Source organism: Gopherus flavomarginatus, chromosome 9, assembly GCF_025201925.1.
Source record: "Gopherus flavomarginatus isolate rGopFla2 chromosome 9, rGopFla2.mat.asm, whole genome shotgun sequence".
Taxonomy (NCBI): Eukaryota; Metazoa; Chordata; order Testudines; family Testudinidae; genus Gopherus; species Gopherus flavomarginatus.
The window spans coordinates 33,129,351-33,139,731 of record NC_066625.1 but is presented as its reverse complement, the minus strand read 5'-3'; the positions used below and the strand labels follow the sequence as shown (position 1 = coordinate 33,139,731).

Sequence of the window (10,381 nt, the reverse complement as noted above, 5' to 3'; positions counted from 1 at the left end):
CCCCCCCCCCCAGCCCATGGTCACAGTTAGGGTGATCAGATGTCCTGATTTTATAGGGACAGTCCTGATTTTTGGGTCTTTTTCTTATATAGGCTCCTATTTACCCCCCACCCCCGTCCCGATTTTTCACACTTGCTATCTGGTCACCCTAGTCACAGAGCCCCAAATTCCTCCCCCAGCTCCTCCAGCCAGGCGCACTCGCTGCTAACAGGCCCGCGAGATCATTGAGTGCCCGCCCCCCGCTGCCTTTCCTCACTGCCCTACCTCTTGGTCCCAGCAGCCAATCACGACTGTGGGTAGCAGCCAGCGGTCATGGGAGGGCGGAGCTAAGTAGCCCCGCCCCCTCCCCCGGGAAGGGGGTTCTGGTCAGTTGCGCCTGGCAGTCTAGCGCCCCTGTCCGCCCTGGCCCGAACCCAGCATGCCGCGCGGCCGCGCCTCGCTGCCCACAGCTTTGATCTGATTGGCTACTAGGGCCACTAATGGCATTACAGTGCCCGCCTCCTGGGAATGGCATTGGCCGGATTGGGTGATGGCTGTTGCATTGATGTCACACGCCGTATTGTGATTGGCTGGATGCGAACATCGGGCTCGGTGATTGGCTCTTACAGGTGTGGCTCCGCCCCTCAGCGCTGTGATAGGTCAGCTCACACAGCAGGGCTGGCCTCTCTCTGGTCGCAGCTCCGTGTGGTGATGGCGGCTCTGACGGGGAGCGCGGGCGCGGCGGGGCTGTTGCCCTCCCTCTCGGTGCCCGGCGTGACCGAGCTGAAGCCGCTGAGCCGCTACGAGGCCATGCGGCTCGGGCCCGGCTGGAGCCACTCGTGCCACGCCATGCTGTACGCGCCCAACCCGGGCATGCTCTTCGGGCGCATCCCGCTGCGCTACGCCGTGCTGGTCAGCGGGGCCTCGGGCGGGTTCCGTGGGGCGGGGCCCGGGAGGTGGGGAGCCGGGCTTGGGGCTGGGTCTGGGGTAGGGCCTGGGGCCGGTCCGGTTGGGCGACTTGGGGGTCTGGGGTAAGGCCTGGGGCGGGTCCGGTTGGGTGACGTGGGGGTCTGGGGTAGGGCCTGGGTTTGGGGTAGGGCCTGGGGCGGGTCCGGTTGGGCGACGTGGGGGTCTGGGGTAGGGCCTGGGTTCGGGGTAGGGCCTGGGGCGGGTCCGGTTGGGCGAGGGCTGGGGTCGGGAGCGGGAAGCTGGGCCTGGTTGGGTGGCGATTGGGGCCTGCGGTGGGGAGCGGGGAACCGCCTCGGCCTTCAGGGTGCGGGACTCATGAGTCCCCTTGGCGGGATGGCGAGCTGTGACCCCCGCTCAGGGCTAGGGCTGTGGCCTTCCCCGGGCTACTGCACCAACTCCCTGCGGGCTGCCTGTCGCTGCCCAAACACAGATCTGCTAGTTCTACCCTGCCTGGCCGTGCCTCGCCCCAGGACAGCGGCTAACCCTCTGCCCCTAGGCACCACTAGCCATCCCAGCGTGTTTAGCAGGGTCGCCCTAGGCCTGTGGATTCTATGCTGGCAGCTGCTGCAGAAAAGACCCTTTAATTCATAGAGAGGGGCTGTGTGTGTGCATATGTCTTACCATATTGTTATATGGCCCTTATGGCTGTGAGGATGGCTTTGCAGACGTGAACCTCTGCTATGCTGTCTGCCAGAGTTTGCAGATGGGGTGTTCCATTGCCTCTGCTGTCGCACAGGGTTTTGCTGAACAAGAACAAAGTGAATTGAACAAGACTGGTGGGTTTTGCTGTTGCTCTCCACAGTGCTGTAAGTGACATTGAAACTGAGAACAGTCATGTCTGTTTCACTCGGCTGCACCTTGGGAAGGGCTGAGCAGAGCCCCGAGGTAGTCACTGAGAAGGATTAAAACCCAGGTGTAGGGGAGGAGCAGAGCAGCAGAAATGCCCCCTTCACAGCAGCCTGCAGAGGAGAGCTGCATCTCCCTTCCTGCAGGTACAGAGGCTGGAGCTTCACATTTTTTAACCATCCACTATCTGAGGCTGATCCAAAACATGGAGCTCCGAAACTGGCATTCTGCTCCTGGACAGTAGCTAGGAGGTGGGGACTGAATGTGCCCCTTGAGCTCACCAGTGTCTGTTTTTTCTGTGTATCTGTGGTTGGTAGGCTTGGTCCTCTGGCTGTGAAGTGCCTGGTACGCTTGTCAAGCCTTGGTGCTGACTGCTTGGTCACCTGACTCCAACAGTGGCACTAGGCTGATGGGTTTCCCTTTTAGGCTGTCCATATGGTGCAGTATTGATGTGTCAGGATTCCCCAGTACTGTTTTGTCATTCTCTGGGTATCTCATAAGAAGGCGACCTGCTTGAGGCTCGGCTTCATCCTGCAGAGAAATAGGAATCGGCTTTCTGGGGCTACCACTAGGTAAAAATTGGAGGGGTAGGCAAAACTGACAGTATCAAACTACTCAAATACCAAGGCAGCAAGATTTTCTCCTAAAAATGATTGTAGTGAAAGAGCTGTTTGGCCTTCAGCACTTTTATTTCCTAATGAGATGAGTGGGGCAGTTTACACTTATCAGCTACAAAAACTGTCTGACAGCCCAGCACTGGGTCAGGTTTTAAGTTTTCCTTCACAAAGGCAATTAAAAAAAGAAGCTAATATTGTGCTGACGCAAATGGGGCAATGGAAAAGGGGTACAATAAAGCCTCAAACCTCTCTGATTAGGGTATAGACTGTCTTGTGCCTCACATGGTTTGGCCCCTTTGTCTTGGAGAGGCTTCCTGTGGTGGTAAGTGTCCAGCTCTTGGCTGGGGGTACCCTCTCCTCTCCCACAGCGTCCCTGAGGCTATGTACTGTGCCCCATTAACGTAATGCGCCTCTATTGCAGATGCAGATGCGATTTGACGGACTACTGGGCTTTCCTGGGGGGTTCGTGGATCGCCGTTACTGGTCCCTGGAGGATGGTCTGAATCGGGTGCTGGGCTTGGGTTTGGGCTGTGTGCGCCTGACGGAAGCTGATTATCTGTGCTCGCACCTGACAGAGGGGCCACATCGCGTGGTGGCGCACTTCTACGCCAGGCAGCTGACCCTGGAGGAGCTGCACACCATCGAGATCTGCGCGGTGCATTCCCGGGACCACGGGCTGGAGGTGGGGTATTCAGAGGGGGAGGTGTCTGGAAGCTCTGAGACTTCACATCATCGGGAAATGAAACTTCCCTCACTAGGCCTGCTGGGCTGCTATCCATTGCAGCTGGGCAGGGGAATGCACCGCATTTAACAGCTACAAATGGCAACTGGCGAGTGCTATGCACTGCCACATGGTAGTCCCTAGGTGTGAGTCCTGGCCCTTCACTGGGGAGTTGGCAAGGAGGTGGTAGCATAGGGAGGGCTTTGTGCTGCACTTTGAAGGGGAGGTTCTGATTGCTTTTCAGTCATAAAGATAATACCTTTGACATGGGGATTGGGTGAACTTTAAGTAACCCTCAGCTCTGGTGGGCATCACGCGAGGTCTGGATGTGTTGTCTGTGACTGGAACTGTGATCTTCTGTGTGGCAGTGCCTTGCTTTAATCAACAAGGTATTAGGCCCAGCTTGGATTGCACATCAGTTGGTAAGAAGTCAGAGAAAGAGACATGAATTTCTTTCTGGGGAATCTGGTGCTACAGGATTCTCTGGCAGGGTTGGTGAGCTTGTGCCAGGTCATCTAATGCCCCTGATGTAGAACACAGATGGTGGAGGACTCTTTGTACAGCCTGGGTACGATGCTGTGATCTGCCAGGAGCGATGCTGCGTGTGCACTAAATGTGACCCTGGGTTGTGGCACCTGTTGAGGGGGACATGGAGCCACAGCATTCTTGCAGAGTGGTATGAAGGGCAAGGCATAGACCCAGAACATAGGTCATCCCTAGGGGCAGTTGGTGGTACACCTGGGCTGTTGGGGGTGTGGTGGTGGTGGGGAGTGGTAGGGAAAGGTGGGATGGGATGGAGCAATGGGTAAGGTGTGGTATGCTGGAGGGAAGAAGTGTCAGGGGTGGGATGGGTCGGTAGGGTGGGTGGTCAGACTGGGGCTAGAGTGCTTGTGCAGAGGGTATGTGGGGCATCACTTGGGTTTGGTATGGAGTAATGGGCAGGGATGTGGTATTCATGCTGGGGGTTGGGCGTGTTGGATGTGGCACCTGTGCTCATCCTGGAGAAGGGGGCCGGTATAGGGAGGGCATGCATGGTCTGGGTGCTGGGGTGTGGTCTGGTGAGGGATGGCACCTTCATGGATCAGGGTGGCTGGTGGGGCTTGTGTGGAGGGTGGGCTGAAAGCGCAGTTTGTTGTTACTGAATTGCTTGTGCTGTTGCAGGTGATGGGAATGGTCCGCGTCCCCTTGTACACCCAGAAGGACCGAATGGGTGGGCTGCCGAACTTCCTGGGGAACTCCTTCATCGGGACTGCTAAATTCCAGCTGCTCTTTGCCCTGAAGGTCTTGAATATGGTGCCTGAGGAGAAGCTGGCAGAGGCGGTGGCTGCCACCCAGAAGCAAAAAAAACCGGCAGCTGAGCCCGCAGCTGTGACGGCCAATGTGACGACGGCCAATGTGACAACGACAACAGCAGCTGTGACGGCAGCTGTGACGGCCAATGTGACGGCAGCTGTGACGGCCAATCAGATAGTGGCTAAGCCAGCAAATGAGTTGGCAAATCAGCCTTTAGCTGTGTCAATGGCTGAGCCAGCAGCAGAGCCCACCGCTGAGCCAGTGGCTGAGGCTATGGCAGAGTGATGAATTTTTCTTTTCCGACTTGGTTAAAAATGGGCAAAGAGACTAGAGACTTACTTCTAACTTTCCAAACAGTCACTGGCTGCAAATGCTGCCCAGGTGACTCCACCTCAGTGCTCCTCAGGTGTGATGGGATTAGATTTGCCTGAAGCAATGGAAAGCTATATTTTGTAAGGCCCATAAACAGTACCGAGCTTTCCAGACCTCTCTTAACTGCCCCCCTCTGGAGTCCGTGTGCTTACCCAAGGACTCTCTTAGAATGCTTTAATTTACAGGGATGCTCTGCTCCATTCATGTCCCAGCTTAGGTATTGTTTTAATGAACAGAAATGTTACTTTTAAAATTGTTCCAAGGAGGGTTTTTAGGCTCCTGCTGCAGTGTTGTGAACCCAGTCACAGCTGTGTTGGGGAAGGGATGGGGGAATAAGTGGACCCAACTGAAAAGAGGCATGTCTGCCCACTCTAGCCCCATGCCAGGTGCAGAAATGAAACTGCCTCCTGTAGGAACAGTGCAGGACTGCTCCTAGTGTTCCCAGGTTTCATGACTTTGCTATCACATGGAAGAGTTGAAGGTGGCAGCTTACCTGGCTAGTGGCAGTTCCCAGGTGGCTTAGTTGTAGGTGCCGCTGTGGGGTGCAGAAAGGCAGCGTGTGGCTTTGCATAAGGAGAGTTGGGGGAGCAGGAAAATGAAATAAATGGCTTTGCTGTATTTGTTTGCTGTTGGGATCTTTTCTTTCTTCTAATAAAAACTGGAGAGCAAAGCTATTCCCGCTAGCACGCTTTGAGTGGCTGTACACCTTGGTGTCTGCACCTACATGGAATGGAGCAGCCAGCGTTTGACTGCTGGGAGCTTCCCTTTGCTGAGTTGCCAGGCTCATAAGAAGTGAGTAACTTTCGATTTCATTGTAAGGTGATCCTGGGCTTTGTGCTCCCTCTGACTACAGTAATAGCACTTGATGGGCACCTTTCCTTTTTCCACTGGATTTGCCATTTTCAGTTTACCCTTAAATTTCTCACCTCCTTTTCCTTTAGTCCACCCTGGGCCACAACCTTAGTTCTCTTATTCAATTCCAAACTCTTAGGTGGAACTGGAGCAGTCCCTATTTGGAAATCCACCAGGCATCACCACTATAGGTCTGCCAACATCACCATGTCTGTGCTGGACTGTGGTTGCCATGCTGGAACCCACATACTGAATTCCTTTCCCAGTATGGCTAGGAACTGTTCCCAGGTCTCCGCTTTGGCCGCAGCCAGTGCCTGTGTCTTGGGGGCATGGTCTGGAGCTATCTCAGTGGCCACGAACCACTGTCAATGTCTTGTAATTGGGTATTTTCAAAGAATTGCTGCCTTCACTTCTGCATAACCATTTACCAAATCCTTGCTGATGGCATGAGTTGCATCCAGAGCTTTCCTTGTCAACAGGAGAACCAAACAGATGGTCCCCTTCTCCTCCTGTGGCCAGGCATGTTATTTCCATTCATTCACACCTGGCTTTGTCTCCTCCTGCTCAACAGATGAGATAATTTCAGCTCTCTATGCACCATCCTACAGCAGATTCTCCCAGCCCTGCAGCCCAGCCTTGCCCTATCAAGGGTCATAGGGTGCAGCCTGGTGCTGCCCTATCCATGTTTCAGGTACTCCTACCAAGCCCTTTGCTTTGGTCACTGAACAATCACTCTGAGCCAAGGGAGTTCTCTAAACTGAGACACTAGCTCCCCACTGTGGGCGTGTCTCCGTAGCCCTCTTTTTCCTGATGGCTCAAATTGCTGTAGCAGGATACTTGAGGCAGGCTTCAAACCCGAGAGTGGCCGGGCCCTCACTTCCTTCCCATTAAAGCAGCAAAGAATCCTGTGGCACCTTATAGACTAACAAGGCGTTTTGGAGCATGAGCTTTCGTGGGTGAATACCCACTTCGTTGGATGCATCCGACAAAGTGGGTATTCACCCACGAAAGCTCATGCTCCAAAACACCTTGTTAGTCTATAAGGTACCACAGGATTCTTTGCTGCTGTCACAGATCCAGACTAACACAGCTACCCCTCTGATACTTTCTTCCCATTAATCCTCTTCTCTGCTCCCTCTTTCTCCTGCCCCCTCTCCCTCTTGGAGTGGAAGATGGGTTTCCTCTAGATTGAGAGCCAGAGTCTGACCATCCCCTGGGTTGCCCCCCCCTCCCCTGCCCCTGGGGCATCCCACGGCTCACACCAAATGGCACCAAGCTGTTACCTGGTGGGCCACCGAGATGAGCTGACCAGCCCCTCCACTTCTTCCAGTTTCTACTCCTCAGGCTTCTGACCCGTCTCCTTGCCCAGTAAGTTCTTGTCCCACCTGTCCAGACTGTCTTCTCCCTATTCCCAGTCTCCTTGTCCAGTCAGTGTTGGTTCCCTCTAATTCCCTACTCTGCCTCCTGCCCCATATTCTCCATTTCCCCCAGCTTCTCATTCCATCTGTCCTCCATGCTTCCCCCAGCTCCTTGTGCCAGCCACTCAGTACTCCCCCTGCACCTGGCTCTTTATCAGCTTCATCTCCCCCACACTCTGCTGGTTCCCAGGCTCCTCATCTGATCACCTTTCCCTCTCCTGCCCTCCCCACTGGTTTCACCTCCCTCCTCCCTGGCACCTGGTCTCCAGACCCAGTCTCTGCTCCCTGGCTCCTTGTTCCATCTACTCCTGAGCCCTCCTCTGCAGCACCCCAGGTCTGCTAGTCACTTCAGTGTTTCAGTGGGATGGCTTTGCCCTTTACAGTGCCTGGTTGCCAGCGAGAGGGGGCAGGGGATGGCACCTAGCACCCAGGAAAGACAGCTTCTCTACTACCTAGCCCCATTGCACCCAGGAACAGCCATTACAAGGAAAGTTTGGCTTTGCTCCCATAGCCCTGGGCTTGAGCATGCTCAGTGGGGCTTTAGGGTTGGTGCATGCAGTCAGGTTGACATTAGGGGCTGGAAGGGGAGGGAAAACGCACTATAAAGACAGTTTTTGGAGATTTTTTTTCTCTCCAGTGTTTGTCTCTGATATTAGACAAGGTGAGTCACATTTTATTGGACCAACTTCTCTGGAGATTTTTGCAGTTAAACTTTAGCAAGTCGTCACAAAGCATGGGCAAGCTCCTTTTCCCAAAGGCTTAAGTGGCCAAACATGGGTGGATTTTCACAGATAAAGATGGGGGACTGCAACTTTCACAAAAATATCTGTACTTTTCTAACACTGAAAAACAATGTTTTGCCCCTTGCCTGCTTCTTAGAGACAGCTGGAATTAAAAAAAGTCACCTGGAGGCAGTCAACCAGAATGGAAATGTGGAATAGTCCATGGTTTCCCCAGAGCGATGTTAACCATCTCTGCTAGAGCCAATCCACTGCTATTTTCAAGAGGAGCTAGGTCCAGCTCCCTTGAAGTCACAGCAGGGGCCCTTAACTAGATTGCCCTGAAGACTGGGAAAGAGGTCAGGTTACCCTTAAAAAGCATCTTACCACAGCCCAGCAGAGCTGTATGTAGTTTCAGGGAAGTCTGTTAACCTTTATCACTGACAATCCTGGACATTGTCTGCAGCATATGTCATCCCCATGCACTACAGTGATAGGTGTCACCTCATCAGTCTGTCCTTGTAACCTACCAGATTCATTGCTAGGGTTGTGTAATGCCAATGCTATGGGGCTAGGATAACTGGCAGCCACTCAGGATCTGGTTAGTTCAGACAGACTGCTCTGGTGAGGCCTCACTGGAGGTCAGTGACAGCTACAATGGGGCTGAAATAGAGGCAGAAGCCTCCTCCCATTATGCTTGTGCTGGTTAAGTAGTCAGCAAGGGAGGCTCCCCTAGGTCCTTTAAGGCTATTGGCTCTATGAGCTCTGACAGGACCAGAGAAGATAGGAAGGTCTTGAGATAAAGTGACATCAAGTATTACATCAGCCAGCCCCCATGGAGCTGGAGAGATTAGATGCTGGGGTTATGCTTGCCCAGGAAGGGGGTAGTATGACTTCCACATAAGATGCCATTTCTCCCCCCTTCCCCCCTAAATCTACATGAGGGGGAGGTGCAAAAATGGCAGCAGCACCAAGGGATGTGCTTGGATCAGGAATGGTGAGATGCTTCTGTCAATACAACCCCCTTAATGCAGACAGCCAGAAAGAGTTAGGGAGGGGTGAGAAGAGGGTGAACTAAGAATCTTACGAACCCCCAGGAGAGAGACCTGCTGATAAAATGGTGCAAGTGGACCTGATGCTGAGAGAAGAGAAGTGCTGCTCTGCGGAGAGCCCTGACAGTGCCAAGAACACTACCACATGCCACTGTCAAGGGGAAGTAGCACAAGTCACTTCAACCAAAATTCATAGGTGTGCAAGACTGTGCTGACCCTGCGCAGGGCTCTCCCCAGCCACTTTCTGAAGGGAAACAACTGTTCCAGCAGTAGGGTCATGGAAGCCTCTCAGCCATGCTCCCTGCTAGGGCTGACTGGGGCAAACCTTGTCTGGAAGGATGGCCCAGCTGTCTTACCCAGTGCTCCAAGGAGAACAGCTGCTTTTTGCTTTTGTCACCTGTGTTTATAGAGCACACTAATGTCCTTGCCATTGGCAAGGGCAGCAGTTGAAAGCAAGCAGGAGAATCACAAAAGAAAAAATCATTTTAATTGAAGATATTTAGAGAGACAGGCTGACTGGGGCAGCAATATGCTCTTCAATAAATACAGGGGGCAGGAGGGTTGTGACAGGGTGATGTGTGGTTGACAAGCCTTTGCAATGAGGACAGTTCATAAAGGGGCATCACAGGTAGGAGAAGTAGCTTGGCTCCTCTGGACGTGCTTCATTGCTGGGGCATTGGGAGTTAGAATGGACAACAGCCACAGGTACAAAAACAGTTGGAAGAGTTCAAACCTAGGCCTACAGGAAAAAAAGATTCTGTATTGCACAGCCATTTCAGAGAGATAGTAAAGTGCAAGGAAAACAAACCCACTGCACACTGAAGCATGTTCAGCAACTAACTCCTCAAGCACAAGTGTATACTTTTAAAAAATGAGCTACATATGGGAAAAAAATACAAAACCAGTTACTGCAAATTAGGTTAAGCTGCTTTGAGAAACCACAGCCTCTCTGGAGGTGAGGAAATGGAATCTGCCAGGAGCCACTAGATCAAGGGTCATTTACATTGGTATATTCACTGTCCTAAATACTACAGTGTAGGATACATGATTGGGAGCTCAAACAGCGCATCTGGCTGAGTCTGCTTGGGCAGGGAGCTGGGCTTGAGTAGGTACCCCTGTAATTTAACAGCTGGGAGCCTCTATACAGCATTACCAGGAACAGTTTCAAGCCTGGGCCAAAGCAAATTGTCAATGGCTGTGCTGCCTGGGAAAATCTCACTGACACAGAAGGGAGTGCTCAGGGGTTTTTCCACTGGGGACCCAACTCATTTACAGTGGGAAGAACCAACAGGCCCCATCTAAAAACACGTTGAGAATAAAGCCATCTGTCACACAACTGAATGGCAAGGCCTCTCTGTGAAGGGTCTATAATAGGAGTTCAAGCCAATCAGACCCAGTCTCTCTGAGTGCCTCTGTGGTAGCCTCACAACTGAAGGATTGTTGGTGATCTTACTGGCAGCTAGAGAAATACAGTGGCTGCATCCCAAACAGACTGATCACTCCCCCTTGTGGTTCCTGTGTGTATAAGAGCAGGCTAACTTAG

General features: G+C 53.0%; 1 protein-coding gene across 2 annotated transcripts; it reads left to right on the top strand.

Annotated features, from left to right (window-relative positions):
* The first annotated feature begins 655 nt into the window (after positions 1–655).
* On the top strand, positions 656–5,415 carry NUDT16L1 (nudix hydrolase 16 like 1). 2 transcript variants are annotated; one of them, XM_050968442.1, is made up of 3 exons: positions 656–891; positions 2,833–3,093; positions 4,294–5,415. In XM_050968442.1, the coding sequence occupies exons 1-3, from the start codon at positions 691–693 to the stop codon at positions 4,708–4,710; spliced, it is 879 nt and encodes a 292-aa protein (XP_050824399.1). In that variant the 5' UTR covers positions 656–690; the 3' UTR covers positions 4,711–5,415. The 2 variants fall into 2 exon arrangements, with proteins under 2 accessions (XP_050824399.1, XP_050824401.1); XM_050968444.1 differs by lacking the exon at positions 2,833–3,093.
* Positions 5,416–10,381: the final 4,966 nt, after the last annotated feature.

Excerpts from the sequence above, each read along its gene's own strand:
- NUDT16L1 (XM_050968442.1), top strand. The coding sequence starts at position 691 with ATGGCGGCTCTGACGGGGAGCGCGGGCGCGGCGGGGCTGTTGCCCTCC. Across the intron at positions 892-2,832 it reads CGCTGCGCTACGCCGTGCTG|ATGCAGATGCGATTTGACGG; the intron begins GTCAGCGGGGCC and ends CCTCTATTGCAG. Across the intron at positions 3,094-4,293 it reads CCCGGGACCACGGGCTGGAG|GTGATGGGAATGGTCCGCGT; the intron begins GTGGGGTATTCA and ends GTGCTGTTGCAG.